The sequence below is a fragment of the Lepidochelys kempii genome, chromosome 4 (genome assembly GCF_965140265.1).
Source record: "Lepidochelys kempii isolate rLepKem1 chromosome 4, rLepKem1.hap2, whole genome shotgun sequence".
NCBI lineage: Eukaryota > Metazoa > Chordata > Testudines > Cheloniidae > Lepidochelys > Lepidochelys kempii.
Window position 1 is genome coordinate 58,499,734 of NC_133259.1, and position 23,382 is coordinate 58,523,115.

Below are 23,382 nucleotides of genomic sequence, written 5' to 3' on the forward strand. Positions count from 1 at the left end.
CTCCAAGGAACTAGGACTCTGCCTCTTCTGAAGTATCCACTGGGCTCTTGGGGTAGTAGGGTGGTCTCCACGCACGATAGTGTGCAGTTCTTTGTAAAAGCGGCATGTCTGTGGCTCTGCACCAGAGCGACTGTTAGCCTCCCTTGCCTTCTGGTATGCCTACCACAGCTCCTTGGCTTTCATGCGGCACGGCTGCAGGTCCCTCCTTTAGCCCTTCTCACCATGCCCGAGCAATCTGCTCATAGATATCAGCACTTCTGTGGATGGATGGAGCTGTCCCTTCATAGCCTCTTTTTCCCACAGGACCAGGAGATTCATCAGCTCCTGTGTATTCCAGCAGGAGGGCATCTGCCGCATGGTCAGCTGGGCAGTTGCTAGGTGAGCTCTCCCCGCTGAGCAAACAGGAAATGGAATTTCAAAAATTCATGGGTCTTTAGAGGGGAGGGGGCGTATACCTGTGTACCTGGTCATCAGGCTGTGGATCTCAAAACGGTAACCAGAGCAGTCACAGTGGGGCATTGTGGGACACTTTCTGGAGGCCACTAACATCGACATAAGTAACAGTGTCTACACTGACACTGCATCGATGTAACTGCATCGACCTAAGTGCTTCGCCTCTTGCAGAGATGGAGTTATTGACTCAGCATAGCGGGTGATTTACATCGGCAGGAGTAACATTTTAGTGTAGACCAGTGGTTCTCAACCTACTTACTGCTGTGGGCTGCATATGCCATTCTCTGTGTTATGTGGGCTGCATCCACACAATATATATACTACCTATATGGCCCTGTAGATGTCACATGCACCACAGCTGTGTACTGATTGCGCTGCAGGTTGAAGCCATTGGTGTAGACACTTGCGAAGTTAGGGAGACATAAGGTGCCTTGCGTCAATCTATCTGCAGCGTAGACCAGGCCTTAAAATGGAAAAATCAAATGCACAGCGATAAAGTGGAGAATAACTGTCTAGGCAGTGGAACTTCAGAATAGGATCTGGGGGGTATAGTGATCATAAATTTGAATATGTAACATGTTGCAGTTGTGGAAAAGGCTAATATCCTTCTGGTGGTGTTAAGAGGCGCATCGTATATAAGACATGGGAGGAAATTGTCCTGCTCTGCATGGCACTGATGAAACCTCAGCTGGAGTATTGTGTCCAGTTCTGGGAGCCATGCTTTAGGAAAGATGGGAACAAATTGGAGAAAGTCCATCAGATAAAAGGTTTAGAAAATGTGACCCATGAGAAAAGGTTACAAAAAAAGTGCTTAGTTTTATAAAAGGTTGGAGGTTGTGGAATCCCCGTTATTAAGAACTTGTTAGAAAAATGCCTGTCAGGCAAAGACTAGGTTTACATGGTCCTGCCTCAGCTCAGGGGAATGGACTAGTGACTTCTTGAGGTCCCTTCCAGCCCTACCTTTTGTGACCAAGAGAGGATAAAACAGGGATTGGCAATGTTTGGCCCGTGGCCCACCAGGGCAAGTCTCCTGGCGAGCTGGGCCAGTTTGTTTACCTGCCATGTCCGCAGGTTCGGCCAATTGCGGTTCCCACTGGCTGCGGTGCACCGCTGCAGGCCAAAGGGAGCGATGGGAAGCCATGGCCAGCGCATCCCTCGGCCCGCGCCGCTTCCCCACAGCCCCCATTGGCCTGCAGCGGCAAACCACGGCTAGTGGGAGCCGCGATCGGCCGAACCTGTGGACGTGGCAGGTAAACAAACTGGCCCGGCCACCAGGGGGCTTGCTCTGGCGGGCCGCGGGCCAAACGTTGCTGATCCCTGGGATAAAACTTTAAATGGAAAAGAAACAACGCAGGCAAGATCCATAACAAAAAATGATTGGGCTAAGTCATATTGTTCTAATCTTGTGAAATCGTCTCGAAAATATGCCATCCTAAGTATAAAATATACTTGTCCCATCCTTATAATGTGGTGATGTGAAAGTTTTTTACTTAGTTACTGTTTAGACAGACAGACACGAGTAATTTTTGCAGGTCTGATGTTATACAAACTATCATAAGTATCTCCATATGCTCTATAGGTTGTGATATGCTCCCCACTGGTCATATGGATAATCAGAAATGCACAGCTGGAAGGGACTTTCAGGTCATCTAGGCCAGCCCTTTGTGCAGAGGCAGAACGAAGTAGTATACCTAGACCTTCAATGATGGGGATTCACAACCTCCCTTGGAAACTACTTAATAGAACACAAGCCAGAATAAGGAAAGAACAGGTTAGTTAACTGTTCCAGCCAAGGGGCAATAATACCACTATCCGTAGTGGAACTGCTACCTGTAATAAAAACTTTTAGTACAATGTCACTGTTGTCACTATGTATCAGACACACACTTAATAAAGCAGTTGTTTTTCAGAGTAGGGTAATTATGAATTGCCTATAAATGCGTCACCTATGACAAAGAAAGTGATTTTATTTTTTTACTCAAATAAGAGCCTAATTCCTGACAGCACACTTGCTTTCCAGTGCCTTCTGTAATGGAGTCAGAATGATGTTATGTACTAGCTTATGTTTCCAAGGAATTAACTCGATAGTTTAACATTGTTTCACTTCAAGATAAAGCCCCTTTTGGGCAGTGGTTTTTAAGTTGTGTATGTTAGTTTTAGGTGTCTTATACTCTCATCACTGAAACAGGTTTAATTGAAAATGTTTAATTTGAGGCCATAGTGGTATTCATAGTAGCAGCCGTGTTAGTCTGTATTTGCAAAAAGAAAAGGAGTACTTGTGGCACCTTAGAGACGAACACATTTATTTGAGCATAAGCTTTTGTGAGCTACAGCTTACTTCATGCATCCGAATGCATCTGATGAAGTGAGCTGTAGCTCACGAACAATTACGCTCAAATAAATTTGTTAGTCTCTAAGGTGCCACAAGTACTCCTTTTCTTCATAGTGGTATTGTAAACTAACTTAAATTAATTATTTCTCCTCTGAAAAGAGTGACTATTTTAAAATGCATGTAGATTTCCCACAAATGCAGACTTCTACTGCATAGAACATGCTGACCTCTATATAATTTACTGGTGGACCCGACCAGTTATTTTAAGAAGGCTGTCTAATTTTGGATAGATATTCTCTCCCATCTTCTTCCTTCTCCCCACCCCCCCATGTAACTGAATATCAGCAGGCTAACTCCATAGTTTGAGCCTGGCCTGTGGCTAACTGTTACTAAATGTACTGAGTTACTTCACCGGTACGATACACCAGCAATCCCACTGCTAATTACAATATTTAATCATAATCTTATATGTTGTGATTTATAATTAAATTGGCCATAAAATATCAGTTGAGCATGTGACAGTGTACTTGCAGCAGCAGCAGGATTACGTACTGGACCAAAAACTGTTCTCTCGCATAGATGGAAAAACACAAAAAAGCTTTACAGACCATCATGTAAAATACCTTCTTACAGCAACTGTATACTAATGGTTTATAATTATTTCTCATTCTATTAAAACATAAACTGAAAAAAACCCTGTATGTTCAGATAACATTATGTCAGTTGTTAGGAAACTTGAGAATGTGGTAGGCTTTTTCACCTTTATCAGATGACATAAAACAGGAAATTCAAAGATAAAGCTTGATACTCTCCTTTTCTCTGTCTAGGAATATTTAATAACTTACAGTATTTATTCATACGTATGGTTCAATTTCTAGATTTTCTGAAACATTTCTGTTTATAACTTATCCTTCCTTCAAGAGCATACATAATTAACTCCCTTTTAGGTATTTTTAATATAAAAATAGGGTAGCAGTTAATGGAATCTTTGTGGGGAACTAAATTAAACATACTTTAAAACAGTAGTTTTTCTGTAATTTGAGCTTTGTCTTAATTGCCTAGATCTCAAAAACTTGAAAGAAAAACTTAAGTAAAATGTGGGGGTCTGAAAAACATAGAATTAGGTAGTAAACATATGCTGATGCAATCACACGATACAAATGCATTCTTGATCTTTTTTGGCTCTAACATGGGACTGAAGTCTGAAAAGATATGGATGTGTCTTAATTATCTGTTTATCTTAATGAGAAAAACAAGTTTTTACTACTGAAAGCAGTGCATACTGAAAATAAGTTATGGAAATTTCTAATCAACAAATTGTCATCAAGTTCTGATTATAGAATCTCTTTGCTACTTAAACCATCAGCCAAAAACAAAAAACCCAAACCATAGCTTGATATTGTCTCAAATTCCAACTTGATTTTTTCAGCCCTGGTATTTAGTTTTCAAGTAAAATGATTAATTTTACTGAGAATAAAATATATAGAACATTGCAACTTTATGAAGTCTTTGTCAGTCATGTTTTGATTATAACAAATCTTACAAACGTTTGTAGTGTTGTATCAAGTATATTATATTAATCAGTTTTGGCTTTATACTAAGAACTCTAGTTTTTGTTTGAGCATTCGTCCACATACATCCTACTGTAGGTTTGTGCTCCCAGGCATGAGCCCAGAATCTTTTAGCCAGCAGTGTCAATTGGGGCTGTGCATTTACCCATGTACTGTCTCACCTCCTACAACAAAGGTAAAGGGTAGAACAGCTGCAAACACCACTCCATTCCTTCTCACTGCCCACTGTGAGTGTCATTCTCCTTTCTTCATAGTTTCTAGATAGTTCAGAATGATAGTTACTGTAGTTTTTGATCAGTTTTATTTGTCTATTGGTTTAAAAAATAAAAATGAAGCAATTTATCACCTCAGTACAGAGGAGGAGGCCCAATGAAAGAGAACAGATCTCCAGGTTTTAAAATCTGTCTTGCTTGTCTGCTATACCTGCTAATGATGTGCCTATAAAATGTTTGTTTTGTTTAGGGGAGTCTAATTGCTAGCAAGTGTGCCACTTGTACCTCTTTTCCTAAGTGCACAGAGAACTCATGATGCCCGTTAACAAAATATTTTCAATAGAAAGGTCTACGTGGGGCATGTGTGACTTAGGGGTAGCCTCTTGGGAGCAGTCCCTTCTGCTTCAAAGCAGGTTTCAACAAGTGGTCCTGGCTACAGGAGCTGCCAGTCTGGGACACGAGAGATCTTCTAGCCATGAGGGACCTCATGCTGCTATTGAGCATTCTGAGCCTTCTAGTCAGCCCTCCTTGAGTTAGTCTTCCCTTCCTGGAGGCAGGGAAGAACAAAGATCTCCAGATGGGACTCAGGACTGACTGCAGTCTGACACTGACCAAGAAGAAGGCCAAGAGTCCTCATGCTAACTTGTCTAAACAGGTTTTTTTCAAACTGCATCGCAACCAGGAACCTTCAAAGGCTGGTGGATCATGTTCCTTGGAGACCTATATTGCTTCCTCAGTACTGGTGGCATTGATACTTTATACGTTGGAGCATACAGTCTGACAAGACTTCTCCTGGGACTCCACACTGGTACTATTGATCACTGTACAGAACAGAAACAGGGGGAGAACATCTGACTTTTCTAGTCAACTCAAGCCTTATAAATATTTCAAAATACTATGTTCTTCATTAAGTAAGCATCTATTATTTTCAGTCTAAAATGGAGCAAATGCCAGTATTTACTTTTCGCCAACCATCAGTAGTTTGTTGTAGAGAAAGCTTTCGCCTTAATTCTTTTTGCTTTTAGTGCCAAGAGTATTTTCTGGACTAGTTCAACCAAAGTTGAAAAGCAAATTGGGAGTTGAAAAAAAGCAGGAAAGCTTGTTTTCCTTTTCCAATCTATAAATAAAAATCAGGTGGGAGAGGATGAGATCTAGTAATTCTGATAACTTGGAAGGACATGGGGCCAGATTTGCAATATATGTAGGCACCTAAAGATGCAAGTAGGTGCCTACTGGGATTTTCAAGAGTACCTAAGGTTAGGCACTCCTAACAATCCCACTAGGCACCTTCTGCATTTTTAGATGCCTATAATTTTGAAAATCCTATTTGCATAGGCAGCGTCTTCACTAAGCTCTAAAGCAGCGCAGCTGTACCAGTGCAGCTCCAGAGTCAGATGCAACAGATTACAAAATACCATTTTTGGGTCACTTTTCTGGGTGGAACCACTCATCATTCTTTAAATGTATGCATCAATGGAAGTTGGGGACTGCATGGGTTCTACACTGACAAAGTGAAGGTCAACTGCATGAAGTTGGAAGTGCTCTTTTGCAGTCCATGACTTTGTCTCATTTGTCTTTTTTGTTAGTCCTGGGACAAAGTATAGTCACTTTCCTTTAAAATTAGGTTATTCACCGCACTGCCCACCTTGTACCAAATAACAAGCTTCTAAGGGAATGCAAATCAAAGCCATTTTTTTATCCCTTAGCCCCTCAAAAATAAGTCTCCCATACCATGCATATCATTTCTCTACTGCTGTAAATAGGACTGTACATACCATGCCTCTCCTTCTTTTTTTCCCCCACAATTTGTTTTCTCCAAATTATCTCAATATTTTTTTCCATATGAACTGTCAGTGATAAATTCCTTCATCAAGACCATTGTGGGCTGTTGGCAGCCTTCTTATTTAGGAGTGTTTTGTAATAAATCATAATTAAGTGTCTGAGATTATATGCCAAAAAAGCCTAACCCAAGTTTTCACGCAAGAACTCGTATGTCCAGAACAAACACCCCTTTTGTTTATTTATTTAAACAAACAAACAAAAAACCCCTCAGGTCAGAGATGACTGATTTTTAAATCACCAATTTAAATTGGCAAGCGAGAACACAGACTTAAATAATTGATTCTGTTCTTGTTTAGTATTTGTACTTTTTAGTTACTTTCCTTTTTAAAAAAAAAAAAAATTGTCGTTGGTATTGCCATTAAAACATGTTGGTTTGCAACCAAATACTATGTAGCCTTTACACTGAGGATATGTCTGTATTGTATTCACAGGCTGTGATTGCAGCTCAGGTAGACGTACCATAGTTAGCCTGGGCCCAAGAGCAGTGAAGCCATGGCAGTGCAGGATAACCCTGTGAGTAATTACCCAGAATTCTTGGTGGGCTTGTAGTGCATGCTGAAGCAGCTTCATTGCTCCGGAACCTAAGCTATCTTTTTAATCTAGCTAGTTTAGTTTACCGGCATTTGCTCCATTTTAGACTGAAAATAATAGATGCTTACTTAATGAAGAACATGATATTTTGACAGTCTGTTTTTGAAGTTTTTCTGTTGAAGAATTGCCACGTTTAGGTCTGTTATTAAGTGACCAGAGAGACTGAAGTGTTCTCCTACTGGTTTTTGAATGTTATAATTCCTGATGTCAGATTTGTGTCCATTTATTCTTTTGCTTAGAGACTGTCCGGTTTGGCCAATGTACATGGCAGAGGGACATTGCTGGCACATGATGGCATATATCACCATGGTACCCATAGGAGAACATTTCAGTCTCTCTGGTCACTCAATAACAGACCTGAAAGTGGCAATTCTTCAATAAAAAAACTTCAAAAAAGAGATTCCAATGTGAAACTGCAGAACTGGAATTAATTTGCAAACTAGACACCATCAGATTAGGCCTGAATAAAGACTGGGAGTGGTCGGGTGATTACAAAACCTAAACCTAATTTCCTCCTACTGTTACTCTCACCTTCTTGTAAACTGTTTGAAATGGGCAACTCATTACTACTACAAAAGTTATTTTTCCTCCCTTGATATTCTACTGTTAATTGAATTGTCTCGTTAGACTGACCTCACACTTGGTAAGGCAACTCCCATCTTTTCATGTATTTATACCTGCTCCTGTATTTTTCACTTCATGCATCTGATGAAGTGGGTTCCAGCCCACGAAAGCTTATGCCCAAATAAGGAGCCACAAGGATTCCTCGTTGTTTTTTCTGCTAAGGATACCTTTTTATTACTGTGGAGTTTGTGTGTTTTGTAGGTTTCTCTTTTCCTGATAGTTGGTTTATATTGCAGGGAATTATTACTGTGGACTTCAGAGCTACATGCTAACTGCAATTTAGGTAATATCACACCTATGCAGCAACTCCCATGGGGCTTGCAGATTAAGTGACTACTGCAATATATTTAAAACCTCACTTGGGTTTTAAAGATATTAATTCTTAGTTGTGTATGTGTATTAGAAGTAGTTACCGCATATGCCCTGCAATAGCATCTTGAAAATAAATGCTTTTTCTCTGCATACTTCATGCAATGCTCATCTGTTCCTTTATTATCTGTTTCTTTTCATCTTGCTAAAACCAGAAAGATTCAGAATTCCTTGTCAGCAGTTACGGTTTTCTGATTACGTAATCTACCTGTGCTGTGACTGAATTATTAATCTGAGCCTTCTGCTTGCTGTTTTTAATACTTTTATTTCTACATAGTGTGGAACAGGGAAATTTGTGAGTTTGGAAGGCATTCTATCTTCTAATCCTGACTGACTTGCTGCATAGTCTTTGGGAAATACCTTAATCTTTTTGCCTCAGTTTCCCCTTTTGTAAACACGGATAATACTAACTCTCCCACTTCAGACCAGCTTTAAGGATTTATTAGTGTTTTAACAGTGCTTTGAATGAATAAATTGCGCTAAGTATTATATAGAGTCATGATGTATTTGTCACTTTGCATAATTTTACTTGTTCTGTACAATCCAGAAAAACTTTCAGTCTAAATGAAGACCGGGACTACAGGAAAACCTTCTGTTAGCAATTACTATTAACTCTTTAGTATCTAGGAGTTAATCTTGCACTCAACCACTTGCAAAAACTAGAATTTACCTTCTTGTTTTTCTTCTGTAAGGACATTGGTAAGGAAAGGAAAAGTATTCTTTTGTTTTTCTTTTTGTTTTCATTTTGTTCATCTTTTTTTTCCATATACTTAACAAATCAACACTCTCTTTAAAATGAGCATACAAACTGTTTCATCTAACACACATTGAAAAACAGTGTCTTATGTTGTAAATGTTTGCTACCAATGCATCACAATAGAATGCCATGACACCATAAGACAAGTTCCAGGCTATAGACAGAATTGTTTAAGATGCAATTGAAAAGATATTATAGTGCCTAAACGTTTCCTTATCTAGGTTTTTATATGGATTTTCCTTTTTATTCAAACATTTCCAAGGATTTGAAACGTTCGTTACCCGTTGGGCTTGGTCTCTCAGAAACCCAAATAACATCTCATGGCTTTGACAGCACCAAAGAGGGAGTCATTGAAGCAGGGCCATTTCAAGGTAAAAACTATACTTACATGATTTTTACATTTCAACAATTTACCTGATTTAGGCATATTTTTAAAGGCATAGCCTCTTAAGACCCTCTTCAAACTCTAGCTGCTTTACACTTTAGCAATTATTCTGATGTGCTGTGTATACCTTAGGTGTGAAATGTGTGTTCTCCTCAGTTGCTGGGTTGCTAAAATGAGAAATTGATATCTGCTTGTCAGGGGGTTTTAATGAAAACTCATAGCAGATTAGCCTATTTAACTAGCGTGCAGTTAATTTTAATAGCTCCTTTCCTATAATCATGCTGGATTTCTTAATTAAAAGATTCTTGGTGTTATAAAAATATGTATGCTATTTGGTGGATACCGGTAATATTAAGAAGGGAAAATTGAGATTATAGTAAAAACTCTATACATAATTAGAGCTATATAACCAAATGATTGATAGAGGTATTGTTCAAGTTGTAAACATAGCTCAAACCAGTCCCACTATCAGTTACCACTCCACTTCGCTTTTCTAAAGCAAATAGAATTACAGTGAAATCCTCTTTTCGCAGCTCTTGAGTAGGTTGTTCTAATGAGACTAAATTGTTTCCTCTTTATTGTGATGTATATGTTGTAAAGGTTCTTAGACACCAAGCATAAGAATCAGTCCTAAAAATACTACAAAAATTTCATCGTATTGAGGATGGATCCACCATTTTACTTGCTCATCATAGAGCTGCAGGTTTCTTTAATTTGAATGGATTTATTTAAAAACTAACCTTGAGAAATGCAAAATTATTAAACAATCCAATAATAGCACTTTCTCAATCTTCTGTCTGAAAATAATAAAGGAAACAGGACATAAATGAAATCTTAAACTATTATATATAGTTTTACTTTATCTCAAGCAAGATTATGAATTTAGAAAATCTGACTGAATATTGAGTGAGCAGCTGTGAGACGGAGTCTTTATAGTAAAAGGTATAACTTATATATATCCTTGCTTTTATAAATAGAACCTTAAAAATGAAGCAAAAAAGTACAACTTGTTGCATATGTCTTGGTGGCTCATGAGTGTTTGATGAAATCTTCAGTACAGCTAACGAAAAGCTGCATAAATCATAAACACTGCTTGCCATCCCTTTTTCATTTCATTCTGTCTATAAGGCAGTAATACACTAGTTTAACAAAGCAGGTACAACAGAACTACTACCAAAATAAAGTGCACAGGACATGGTTCAAGCTATGCTAATAATTCTGAAATGTCAAAAATGCTTTACAATGTAGGCAACAAAATTATTAATTTTCATTTGTTGTAGAAACTGGGAACTTCATGCTTTCTCTGTGTGAAACATAGATTGTCATCATTAACTAACCTGAATTTAAAAACAATATTCCAGTCTTTCTCCAAAACAGTTACTTCAGATTATTTCTAATTATGTTTTTCCCAAATGAATGGGAGATGATGGAGATAGGCTTTGAATAACCCGATAGACAAAAAGATAAAATATGATTGACGCTGAATTTTACGAACTTCGATTTTTTGCTCAGTAGAATGCATAAAAAAAAACACATGGGGGATGGGGGGGAAGCAAAATTAGAAGGGGTAGGATGGGGGAAGTGTATTGTGAACAATGAAGCTTAAGCGAAGTTGGATACTCTTCATAGAATATCACGGTTGGAAGGAACTTCAGGAGGTCATCTAATCCAACCTCCTGCTCAAAGCAGGGCCAATACCCAACTAAATCATCCCAGGCAGGGCTTTGTCAAGCCTGACCTTGAAAACCTCTAAGGAAGGAGATTCAACCACCTTCCTAGGTAACCCATTCCAGTGCTTCACTACCCTCCTAGTGAAAAAGTTTTTCCTAACATCCAACCTAAACCTCCCCCACTGCAACTTGAGACCATTACTCCTTGTTCTGTCATCTGGTACCACTGAGAACAGTCTAGATCCATCCTCTTTGGAACCCCCTTTCAGGTAGCTGAAAGCAGCTATCAAATCCCCCCTCATTCTTCTCTTCTGCAGACTAAACAATCCCAGTTCCCTCAGCCTCTCCTCATAACTCATGTGTTCCAGACCCCTAATCATTTTTGTTGCCCTTCGCTGGACTCTTTCCAATTTTTCCACATCCTTCTTGTAGCGTGGGGCCCAAAACTGGACACAGTACTCCAGATGAGGCCTCACCAATGTCGAATAGAGGGGAATGATCATGTCCCTTGATCTGCTGGCAATGTTCCTACTTGTACAGCCCAAAATGCTGTTAGCCTTCTTGGCAACAAGGGTACACTGTTGACTCATATCCAGCTTCTCGTTCACTGTAACCCCTAGGTCCTTTTCTGCAGAACTGCTGCCTAGCTGTTTGGTCCCTAGTCTGTAGTAGTGCATGGGATTCTTCCGTCCTAAGTGCAGGACTCTGCACTTGTCCTGGTTGAACCTCATCAGATTTCTTTTGGCCTAATCCTCTAATTTGTCTAGGTCCCTCTGTATCCTCTCCCTGCCCTCCAGCATATCTACCACTCCTTCCAGTTTAGTGTCATCTGCAAACTTGCAGAGGGTGCAGTCTACGCCATCCTCCAGATCATTAATGAAGATATTGAACAAAACTGGCCCCAGGACCGACCCTTGGGGCACTCGGCTTGATACCGGCTGCCAACTAGACATGGAGCCATTGATCACTACCCATTGAGCCCGACGATCTAGCCAGCTTTCTATCCACCTTACAGTCCATTCATCCAGCCCATACTTCTTTAACTTGCTGGCAAGGATACTGTGGGAGACTGTATCAAAAGCTTTTCTAAAGTCATGGAATAACATGTCCGCTGCTTTCCCCTCATCCACAGAGCCAGTTATCTCATCATAGAAGGCAATTAGGTTAGTCAGGCATGACTTGCCCTTGGTGAATGCATGCTGACTGTTCCTGATCACTTTCCTCTAAGTGCTTCAGAATTGATTCCTTGAGGACCTGCTCCATGATTTTTCCAGGAACTGAGGTGAGGTTGACTGGCCTGTAGTTCCCCGGATCCTCCTCCTTCCCTTGTTTTAAAGATGGGCTCTACATTAGCCTTTTTCCAGTCTTCCGGGACCTCCCCCGATTGCCATGAGTTTTCAAAGATAGTGGCCAATGACTCTGCAATCACATCTGCCATCTGCAGTGCATCCGGCCCCATGGACTTGTGCTCGTCCAGCTTTTCTAAATAGTCCTGAACCACTTCTTTCTCCACAGAGAGCTGGTCACCACCTCCCCATGCTGTGCCACCCAGTGCAGCAGTCTGGGAGCTGACCTTGCTCATGAAGACAGAGGCAAAAAAAGCATTGTGTACATTAGCTTTTTCCACATCCTCTGTCACTAGGTTACCTCCCTCATTCAGTAAGGGGCCCATGTTTTCTTGGCTTCTGGCACAAGAAAGTTTAAAGAATGAAAAGTTGTTTGTAGCTTGCTTACCATTTCGTGATTAGACACTGCTCCTGTATTAGGATCCTTGTGGACAGACCTTTGTGCCTGCGTGAATCCAGTTGCAGAATTGGGGACATTAGTACCTGAGGTATTGCTGCTCTTATAGAACATATCATCATACTATGACAAGATAGGGCAAGTTAAATAAATGTCTTTCAGCCTTAACTTTGTTTGTGTGTGCAGATTAATGATGTTGCTAAAAATGTTATGCTTTGCTCTTACAGTTGGAATAATGAGATGAGACATTCTCCATGCTACAGGGACATATATAACAAACATATGCTGAGTCTTGCTTCAGTTATTTAAAGAGCTCTTTTGGGAAGTTACTGAATTAATAAAGTATAACTTTTGTGGAAGTTATTAAAGTGTACATAATGTCTACAGGCACATTGACCCATTAGATCTTTATGCAGCCTTGAAAAAATGTTATGAAAATTAACATGCTCAGGCGCAAAATTGACTTGCAATACAATTGCAATACCATGATGATTGTTTGCGGGCGGGGAGGTTATTACTGATTTTAGTCACCCATCAGAAAAAGGATTTTGTCCTGGGCAAATGGGGTGAAATTTTCATGGTTGCGTCCGTACAATTAAATTGACTATTTTACTATATGCTTTCCTTGATGTGGAAGAGTATAAAGCCATGAGCTGTATGATTTGTTAAAATATGTGTAATAGCTTTGCGAGCACAGCACTCTTACTGTTAACACAACAATGCCTGTAACTCAATATTTTTAATATAATTAATGTTTTTAGTAGGCCTTTTTCTTCGAGACAGAGAACCGCACAGGCTAACGTTTTAACAACCTAATGACTCAATCCTGATCTCAGATATCAGGCATTCTTGCTGCATATTATAGACAGATAGCTACTGCACTTCATTAAAATCTGTTCCTGCACCTGCTTATCTGAAATTGGAATTGAGTCCAAGTATCAACCCTCAAGGTTAGGAGTATTACATGGTAATGGTAGAGTGACTTTTACTTAGATAAGAAAAATCAGAGTTCAGCTGAAGAGCAGCCATATTGAACAGTATGAAAGTCATTTTATGTGTTTTCTTTCCTGCCTCCTGTATCTGGCATTTTGTATTTTGGTTGATTACTTCCAGTCATACTGCCAATTTCTTTTAAAGAAAACACGCGATTAAGTCAGGAGTAACTTTGAGGATTTCATATTAACAGCTACTCCTTTCTAATATATCACTACCAGAAATTCCAAGAACTATTCCATACACTATTCTAGTTTTGTGTTGATGTTCCACGTATATCTCCCAACACTAAAAGTTACCTCTGTACATAAAAGTACATATTTTCTGAGGAAAGAAGATGATGGGTTTTCATGGTTAAATGTGTCCCCTTTTCAGGTTCCTCAGCATCATCCATATCATCCGTTATATCTCCTAGCAATGCAGCAGCTAGCAGACTGGCTGGACAAGGGAGTGATTTAATTATTCCCACAGGTATTCACAACACTGACTGGATAATACCTTTGTTAGTTCCACTAACACCTTTGTTACACTAACTCCTACTGTCTGTAATAATTTTACTTTTTTTATAAACTAGGTGGATAAGTAATTCCTGCTTTTTGGTGGTTCTGTCACTTCTGGGCTTCTACAGTTTGCAAAGTAACCTATGCTTTTCATTCTGAACAACTTTTCCTGCTCCAAAGCATTAAGTATAATCTGTACAGCTCTTTACTTTTTATCAACAATAAATAAAAACAAGTACTCTAGGTCTAATTGTTAGAGCTAAAGCAGTCAACTTTTTTCTCTCTGCCAGTCAAAACAGTGACACATATTCTAATACTCCAAGTATGAGATTGGAGTTCATAACACCCAAACTGGGCTTTGTCCCGACTGACTCTGTGGCTTTGGTCAAGTTACTTAACCTCTTTGTGTCTGTTTCCTCCTCTTTAAAATGGGGAGAATACTTAACTACCTCAGAGGGGTGCTGTGAGGATTAATTACTTGTATAAAAATTATGTTTTTAAGGTGTAAATCACATGTTGGTGCTCAGTGCTATAAAGGAATGTCTGGAGATATATGCAGAAGTATACTGTTTTTACAAACCCTTGTTAACCCTAACCTTGCCAGGTTATTTGTAATATACAGAGTGTTCTGCATTATACGAGAATGGCAGGTGCAGGGATAGTCTTTCTCTCTTTTTCTCTCTCCAGTTTAAATGGGCCTTCTGAATAATTGCACCTTCATATGCCAATCGGTCTTCTGCTAATAATTCAGTTTTTCAGCTTGGAATGCTACTGGAAAGCCTAATGACTAAACTTTCTCCTTACATAACTTGCTTTTTTTCTACCTAAAGAGGGACGGGGGGCCACTGTCAAGTATCCTTTTTGAAATAGCTTAGGTTTTTAACTCTCATGTGTATAATACTTCCTTAGGAACTTGAAGAAAAACATTTCCATACTGACTCTGTCTTGCATTTGATGACAGGCATTTTATTTTGCTGTTCTCTTTAGAAGTGAAGTCAGCAAGGCTCTGTATATGCTACTAAGTACACTAACATAGCATGAGGAGCCACGTGGAGTGTATGTAACTCTGGGAATTCATCCATGTACTAGCAAACTACCTTGCTCTTCATTAATTTTTTTTTTCATTTGTACAATACTAAAGAGCCCTTGGCATAACTTGGGTGGTCAGTGCATATGTGGCAATGTAGGGTGCTGCCAACAAAATGGCAGCAACATTTTTTACCATTTGATATTGGGAGTCAGCTTTTCAATTCAAAATCAAAAGGTGCAATTTGAATAACATTCCATACTGACTGGTACCTGCAAAAAGTGGGGACTGATTATGGTGTACTGATGGTGACCCTTTATTCTGTTTTATTTGGTTTCTTTATTGCTGATTTTGAATGAGGACTAATGAGTTCCACTGTCTTCGTGAATGAGGACCGAATAAAACTATGAAGTATGCTCACCTCTTTACATGTACAGGAGAGTTATGATTCTCCTGTTAGCCTCAACATGTTTAGTTAAAATTAACAGCAGCACGATCTAGAAAAATGTGAATTCTATTGTTATGTTGACAAATATTGTTTTGACAATTCTGTACATCTTAAGTTGGCTGTACTTGGTGGCAGCAATTTGATTGTACTTCGTATACTTCTGTAACTTACTAACAATGACTTCTTGTGTGTACAAGATTTTTAGGTTGGCTAATTCCGACAGAATGTTAGACTGTTAGAGGTTGCCTAAATGCTGTTTTAAAAACACTTTAAATAACTAAATATCTGAATTACTTGTTGAGGGTAGTAAAAATTCTATACAGAAACACCCATGTAACTTCATCATACTTCCTTACTCAATTTAGTGTTTGCCTAAATTATTCACTTACACAAATATTCTGGATTGATTTTAAAATCAATATAGATATACTTCCCTTTATTGTATGCACTTGTAGGCCTGATTGTTTTCAAACAGCAGTTTTGTGCTAGTCTTTCATGTCCATTTACCTAGCACAGCTCACGTAAAATCTAGTTAGATTCATAATTTTCTTTTCCATGCACAAGTGCTGTTTTATGACTCTTTGGATTTGCAGTTATATGCTTGACTTTTTTAAAAAAAACATGGGCCCTAAAGATTTTCTGTGTCTTACTTGTTCAGGTGGTATAAGAATGCAGCAGAAAAGTGGGCCAGTTGTTCTAGCAGATGAAGTAAAGAATCCAGCAATGGAAAAATTGGAGCTTGTGAGAAAATGGAGCCTAAACACTTACAAGGTTTGCAAGTTTACACATGTATTGCTGTTTCCAGTCTATTGCTAATGTAAATTAAAATTTCTAAACGTATCATATTGCAGCATACAATGTGTTAAAGGATGCAGCATTTTATAGATAGCTAAAAATCTGTCCTTGTTCTGGAGAAACATCTATTATGAACTGATGTAGGTATGACTTGGTAAACTAGGCCTCTTACTGATTTGTTGTTTTCCCTCAAATTTTTTTAATCTAGGTTAGAATTCCAGAATCTTCTGTCAGAACCTACATATGTGCAAGATTATGTATAGATCTCTTAATTTTTTATGATTGCAATGATAGCTTTTAAACCTTATTTACATGACAAAATAGGGAGTAGATTATATTTTTCCCACAAACAAACTTACTTGAGCTAAAACAAGTTTAGTGAACTTCAGAACAAATGTGTGAATCCTAAATTTTATGATTTCTCATTGGGTAGCATTAGCTGTAATAAAAATGTGAAATACTGTTGTTTTTATCACAAATTATCTAAACATTCTCTTAATTCATTGTCATTCGTTTTCTGACCTTTCATCCGTGCTGGATTTTTTTAAGTTTTTGGATTTGAGGTTACATCCTGGTATCAAGGTGACTTCTTTGAGATTTTTTGCTCTGATTTTTTTTTTCATATTTCCATGGCATTTCTTTGTGTTCAAGTGCACCCAATAACCTGAATTTGATGGAATAGTGCAGAAACAACTGCATAAGTAATAAAATGGTGATGATAAAGCTTATTTTGGTAGTGACAACTGACAACTGCAAACTGCTCCCCCATCCTTCCATTTTTCAGGTCCTTGTTATAAGGATATACTTGTGCACTTGTGGCAGTAAACATACCACTGCCAAGAGTTCTAAATTTAGCCCAATTCAGAGCAGAGCTCCTTACTCTCCCTGAAACTTGGCTGATAGAGAGCTGGAGAGAAGGAACTGGGATTATATGTGTATGGGTCCATGTCAGGCTCTTCACCACTCCTGCGGCCTGTGGAGAGGAGGATGCTTTGGAGTGGAGAATCCCCACAAATCTAAGAACTCAAAGATACCAAGACACCACCCTCCCATCATTTGACTACCAGGGTCTCTAGTTGAACTGGACAGGAAACTGTTTTCCTGTCCTGCAAAACTTCTTGAGATTTCAACAATTTCCCCATTTTGCACTGGGATGAAACTAAAATCCTTTGACGTCTTTCACAAAAAAGAACCCCCAAAACCTGATTATAACCACTGGGCTCTCCAGTCTCTCAGGATGTGGGTGATGCAAGTTCAAATCCATGCTCTGAATCTGTCTTAACAAGGACTTGAACCTCAATGTCTGACGTCTCTGCTGAGTGCCCTTCATACCAGGCTATTGGCTATTTTGGGGTGGTGGGTGTGCTCTTGTTTCAACCAGAAATTCCATCCTGGACCTCAGAAACCTTCCCGATGAAAGTTTTGACAAAACTGGTAAGTTCCTACAAATTTTTTTGGCTTCAGCTGATGGGGAATTTTGATGAAATGGTTTCTGCCATCAAAAAATGCCAATCAGTTCTAATCATTTGTGCTCTTAGATCTGTGTACTGACTTCATCTTTGATAGGAGTGAGAACAAATGAGGAAATTTTTCAGTAGCAAATGTGATGCTGCTAATTATAACTAGTTCAAAAGATTTGTTCAGGACAGAGGCCTGCATCATTTTTTTTTTTTTTTCTTGCTCAGTTCCATTTGTTAAGGAACTTCTGATTTCATTTAATCTAAATTGCAAAGGTCTGTCCAGCTGCTATTTCTTTCTACCGTGTTTCCTTTGAGAGGGAACTAATATTTTGCCTCCCCTTGTGAAGAAGTCCTTGGAAGCTCTCTCTACCCTCCAGTCAGATAGCCTCCTGACCCTTGGGATCTGAATTGGTACTCCATAAACTTTTATAGAAGGTTCTTTGATCTTGCTTTCTGTTCCACCTCTTACTAAAAGACTCCTTCCTGCTGGCCATCATCTTGGCCCAAAGTTGCAGACTGACTCCTCGTTCACTTAAATCAGCCTGCTAAAAAGAAAAGGTGGCTGAGGCACATGCAAAACCTTGGCAAAATTTCAAATATTCAATTGAAACATTATTTCTCTGCCAAACTCTTTCCAAAGCCACATAGCCAACTCAGAGAGGTCAGGCTGCATGTTTAACTTCCAAAAACAGAGAACAAAGCAAAACAAAAACCCATATTCGTTACTGCTCAGTGTGACAGCACTAAACTTTTTGGAACATGGAGTAGGATGCGTTTTTGCCTTAAAATCCAAAGGTTAAACATTATTGCCTAAAGCTGCCGGATGACTTAGTTTGTGAATCCAAGTCATGTATGATGTCTCTGAAGTACCTATGCTAGAACATTTTTGGGCTTTTTCCACCAAAAGAATGGGATAATTCAGGGCATACTTGGATAGCATGTCCTCATTTGAAATCTGTCTAGCATCTATAGTGGTTGGTGGTTACATTTATGAACCCCTGTATTTCTGTTCTGCACCAGTAATAATTTATTAATTTGGGAGGACAGTGCTTTGCTGTGTATGGTTAGTGTGTTTCCTTGGTCCACCTCAGGGAGGTCACTGCTGGCTAATTTCCTGCACTGTGGGTCTTTGAGGGCATGTATGTGAAGGAGAAAAGGTCACTTACCTTGTGTAACTGCTGATCTGTGATCGTATGGAATCTGCATAGCCACACCAAAATCTGCAGCCCCTAGTTGGATGCCCACATACTTTCAGGCTTCTGGTGATGGAGAAATAGGTGACAGTTATTGCGGGGGGCAGGGTGCTATTTATACCCTCGGCCCAAGGCAGGCATGCTTTCAACTAACACTGCACAGAATTGTTCTGTGGCTGCCTGTCTAGGTATGTAATTCCCACAATGTAGCTCTGAACACATTTGTAAAACAGGAGTTACATCATCTAATAACCACCTTCAGTGTCAAATGAATTAGCAAACCCTTACTGTTACACACCTTGATGGAATTTATATCCTCTAACAGAGATCTAATAGATTTCAGGCTCTGACCTCTTCTTTCTCCAGGCTACTCTACCTAGTTACCATTTAGAAATAATTCTTGCTTTGAAATGAATTATTGTGTAATCTGAATATAAGTTCTTAAATCAGTCTTCTCAAATCGGACTACTACAATCCGTGAGCCTTTCTCCCACTTTCCATCAGGATTCAGCCCGAAATTGCGTAGCCTGTAGGCCATCTCTATCTAATGATACTTCCTTCAGAATTTTTCCATTTACCACTGTTGAGCTCTTCTAGCTTTACCGTCCCTTGGGACTTCAGTGTCCATGTTGATTATTCTTATTACTGTTGTACTTAAAGTACTGCACAGGATCTTTTCAGGGAGGATAAAGCAAAGCACCACATTTATTGGTAATACATGTATCAATCAACACTGCATCATATGCGTATGAGATAGATATATTATATATATATTAATTACACTCATGCACTCACATACATACACACACAAGCACACTCCGTCTTGTTGTGGTTACGAACTAGTTGCTCCCCTTAACTTCACTGGCCAGGTGAGTTACATGGGGGAGGGGTGGAACCAGGCTTCTGTCGATCCGGATCAATGCTCCGATGTTAAGACGAGACCCAGGGTCCTCTGCAAGACAACTCACATTTTATAGCAGCTTCCCTCTCATGCAAATCTGTACCAGATACAAAATCTGTGTCTGTGTCAGCTGGTCCTTTGTGGCGCTTCCTTCTGGGTGTTGTCTTAATGTTGCCACATTTATTTTCAAAGAGGGTGTTTTCAAAAGAAGGTGCTCACTTCTAACTCCCAAGGCCGTCAATATGTCTGATCTTCTTTTATGAGCCCACTTGACAAGTTTTATTGTTCTTGGGTCTGGTTTCCATCCCCGCTCCAACTGTTGCAGCTGCCTGGAGGTGCTTGCCTTCTACTCCTTATTCACTCACACCTCATTCATTCAACCGGGCAATTGATTTAAAGGGGGGGGGGTGTCTTTTTCTACTCCTAGCGAAAAGACATTTTTCTTCTACCTTAGGGGCTATAACATTATACCGCGGCTCAATACAAAGTTTCTATATAAGGGTTTGATACAAAGTTCCTGTATCCAAGGACTTGATACAAAGTTCTATGAAAATAGAGGTTATATGAAGAGGCATAATACAAAGTCATCATGAAAATGATACACAACTATGTGAAGATGCTTAATGCAGAGATTTATCTAGATTACCACTCATAGAAATAATATGCACACAACTTGTCACTCATAGAATATCAGGGTTGGAAGGGACCCTCAGGAGGTCATCTAGTCCAACCTCTTGCTCAAAGCAGGACCAATCCCCAATTTTTACACCAGATCCCTAAATGGCCCCCTCAAGGATTGAACTCTCAACCCTGGGTTTAACAGGCCAATGCTCAAACCACTGAGCTACTTCGCCTTTAGCTTACTTTCCGTTCCCAGGCATTCTTGATGGTGTCTGCCAATTCTCCTGACTACTGTAGGGGTCATACCCTGAACACTGCAACTCCATTCATTCTGATACTGGGAGATTCTCCACCTGGCCAAAGCTCCACTTGGGTGTGGGACAGGGGAGGAGCAGCTCGAAATTATGCCGGTAGAAGATTGGGTTTAGCAGAGCCGACACCCACCCAAGCAGTGAAAAGTGGATTTACCCAGGGCTAGATTCTCTTGTCTGTTACCTGGAAGACCCTGTATTAGTAATAGAAACTAAAGTAAACTCTAACAAGGACTAAAGTAACCAGTTCAGGCTGTGTCCTTAAACTTGGATTTGCTGTCCAGCCCTGGACTGGTGAGAAGTCTGAAACTGGATAGGTCAGTTCTGAAAAACACATTCTAGAAACAAGTAGGGCAGTTTTGAATTGAACCTTGACATGAGTGGAGTGTAGATGGAGTATTAGTGATTGTGGTGATGTGGTTCTGTTTGTACATGTGAGAAGATATGGGGAGGAAGCATTCTGCACATGCAGGAATCTGAAGAGCTGGGGGAGGCCTTAAAGAAGGGAGTTGCATATGTGAGGGTCAGAAGATGAATTAACGTATACAGTTGCAGCAAAGATTGAGTTGATGCAGTGGTATTTGCAGGCACGGTGGCATAGGTGATGAAAGGAAGATTTGTGGACACGGGAGATGTGGAGGAAAAGGAGAATACAGCTTTGAGAAGAGTATCAAGATAAAACAGTCAAGATAAATAGGATGGGGAGGGCATTGATGATATAATGATGCAGGAGATGGACTTGAGCTTAATTTAAAATTTGAGAAACCATTTGGGAGTCAGCTAGTCTGAAATGGGAACAGTGTTGTCCACACCTGCAAGAGGATATTGCTTTTAAGGTTTATTTCTTAAACTCAGCATCTAGGTAGCAGACTGGCAGTCTGCATCAGTTCAGTGGTCCAATTTTCTTTGATGTTAGCAGCAAGCATTGACTTTTGGAATAGGCTGGCTCTAGTTTTGAAATTCATATGATAAAGGGGCGTAGTCACAGCAGCATCCCCCTTTTTATCGATAGAACTTCATGCAAGTGTGAACATACTGGCCAAATTTCATTTTGGGTAACTATATTCTGTTTTACCCATATGCCTTTAACTTTTTCTTAGGAAAGTGTTCTGTTTTTTATTTAAACAAAGCTTAAAACTAGTGATTTTTAAATCCCCTTTTATTTAAGTCTATTCCATCCTCCCTTCTACCTTTCTATACCTGGAGAAGAAATAAATTCTCAGTTCTTAGGTCTGGTTTATATGCAGTTTTTGTACTGATATAACTATTTTGATTAGGACTGAAATTTTAATTGTAGAGGTATACCAGGCAAGGTGGATAAAAATCAATTATTTTTAAAATCAGATTTTTTTTTAAATTGGGTTTATTTTTTAGAAATATTTATTTAAAATTAAAATTTGAAATTGACTACTTATGTTAAGACATAAACTTATGATGATTAAAATTTAAAATATAAAAAATAAGCAGTAAGTATTTGTCAAGTTTTAAATAATCATACCACTAAACTGATGGAAGTCACTAGCTAAGCATCTGGAGCCAGAGTTTAAGTGTTAAACCAGCTTCTGACAACAGTAGCTTCTTCTGCATGTGCAGAAAGAATATTTTATTCAACTAGTTCAGTTCAGTGGCTAGTTCATTCAAAGTTAAGAAACGAACTGGGAGTTGAAAAAGCAGGAAAGCTTGTTTTCTTCCAATCTGTGTATAAGAAGAAATCTGCTTAGTTCTAAAATCTTGAAGCATGGGGTGACTAAGCAAATTAGTTCATTTCATTAGCTAAAGTTAATACACCCTTTGTTGGTTTAAATCTGTTAGTTTTAAATGCAGAATGTTTCAATAATGTTTTTCTTATCCAGCACATTTAAGATAGCATGTAATGTTTTATTAAATGAAACTATTCTGTGCATTTTAATTGCATTTAAATTTCCATATACGTACAGCTTGACACAAATCACAAGTAAAAAAAAAATTAATCTAGTAATTAACAAATGCAGCATTCACCATTTTCTAACCATGTAAAATTAAGAATGTGAATAATCAAAGTTAAGCTATATAATTGCTTAAATAAATGTGTTTAACAGTGTATCATCCTGGTTAGCAAAAACACGCTCCAAATTGTGTAAAAAGCTATATTTAGTTGCAATTCAACATGTTTTAATGAGAAGCAACTTTTCTTTAGGAAAATAACTAAAAAGTACAAATGCAAAACAGGATTAAAATTGATTATTTAAATAAAGGTTTCCTGTTTGCTGATTTGAATCAGTATTAAAGCTGGTGATTTAAATCACTTCGATTTAAGTCAGTCTATCCTGATATCCGTACAATTTTGAGTGTGGATGTATAAAAGTATGTCTGGTATAAAAGTACTTATTCCCCTTCCTGTATGGATGTAGACAAGACCTTAGGGAGGATCTACAGATAAGAGATCAAGAGAAGATTCACTCTTTTCTATCAGTCAGTGCCGTCAACTCTGTCCTTTGAACAGATTGGTCAAGAATCAAGAATTCCCCAACATGTTAAGCTATGTCTATACATACAGTGCTGCACCTGTACCAATATAGCTGTGCAGCTGCAGCTCGTCTGGTGA

At 39.0% G+C, this 23,382-nt stretch overlaps 1 protein-coding gene across 10 annotated transcripts in view; it reads left to right on the forward strand.

Moving 5' to 3' along the window:
* ARFIP1 (ARF interacting protein 1) overlaps nucleotides 1-23,382 on the forward strand; it is an 89,412-nt gene that overhangs the window by 37,989 nt on the left and 28,041 nt on the right. For 8 of the 10 annotated variants that reach the window (XM_073341364.1, XM_073341369.1, XM_073341370.1 and 5 more), the window contains 3 exons: nucleotides 9,014-9,122; nucleotides 13,918-14,013; nucleotides 16,176-16,288. In XM_073341364.1, the coding sequence (XP_073197465.1) occupies nucleotides 9,014-9,122; nucleotides 13,918-14,013; nucleotides 16,176-16,288 (318 nt within the window). The remainder of the gene's footprint in view (nucleotides 1-9,013; nucleotides 9,123-13,917; nucleotides 14,014-16,175; nucleotides 16,289-23,382) is intronic. The other 2 variants (XM_073341373.1, XM_073341374.1) reach the window with 2 other exon arrangements.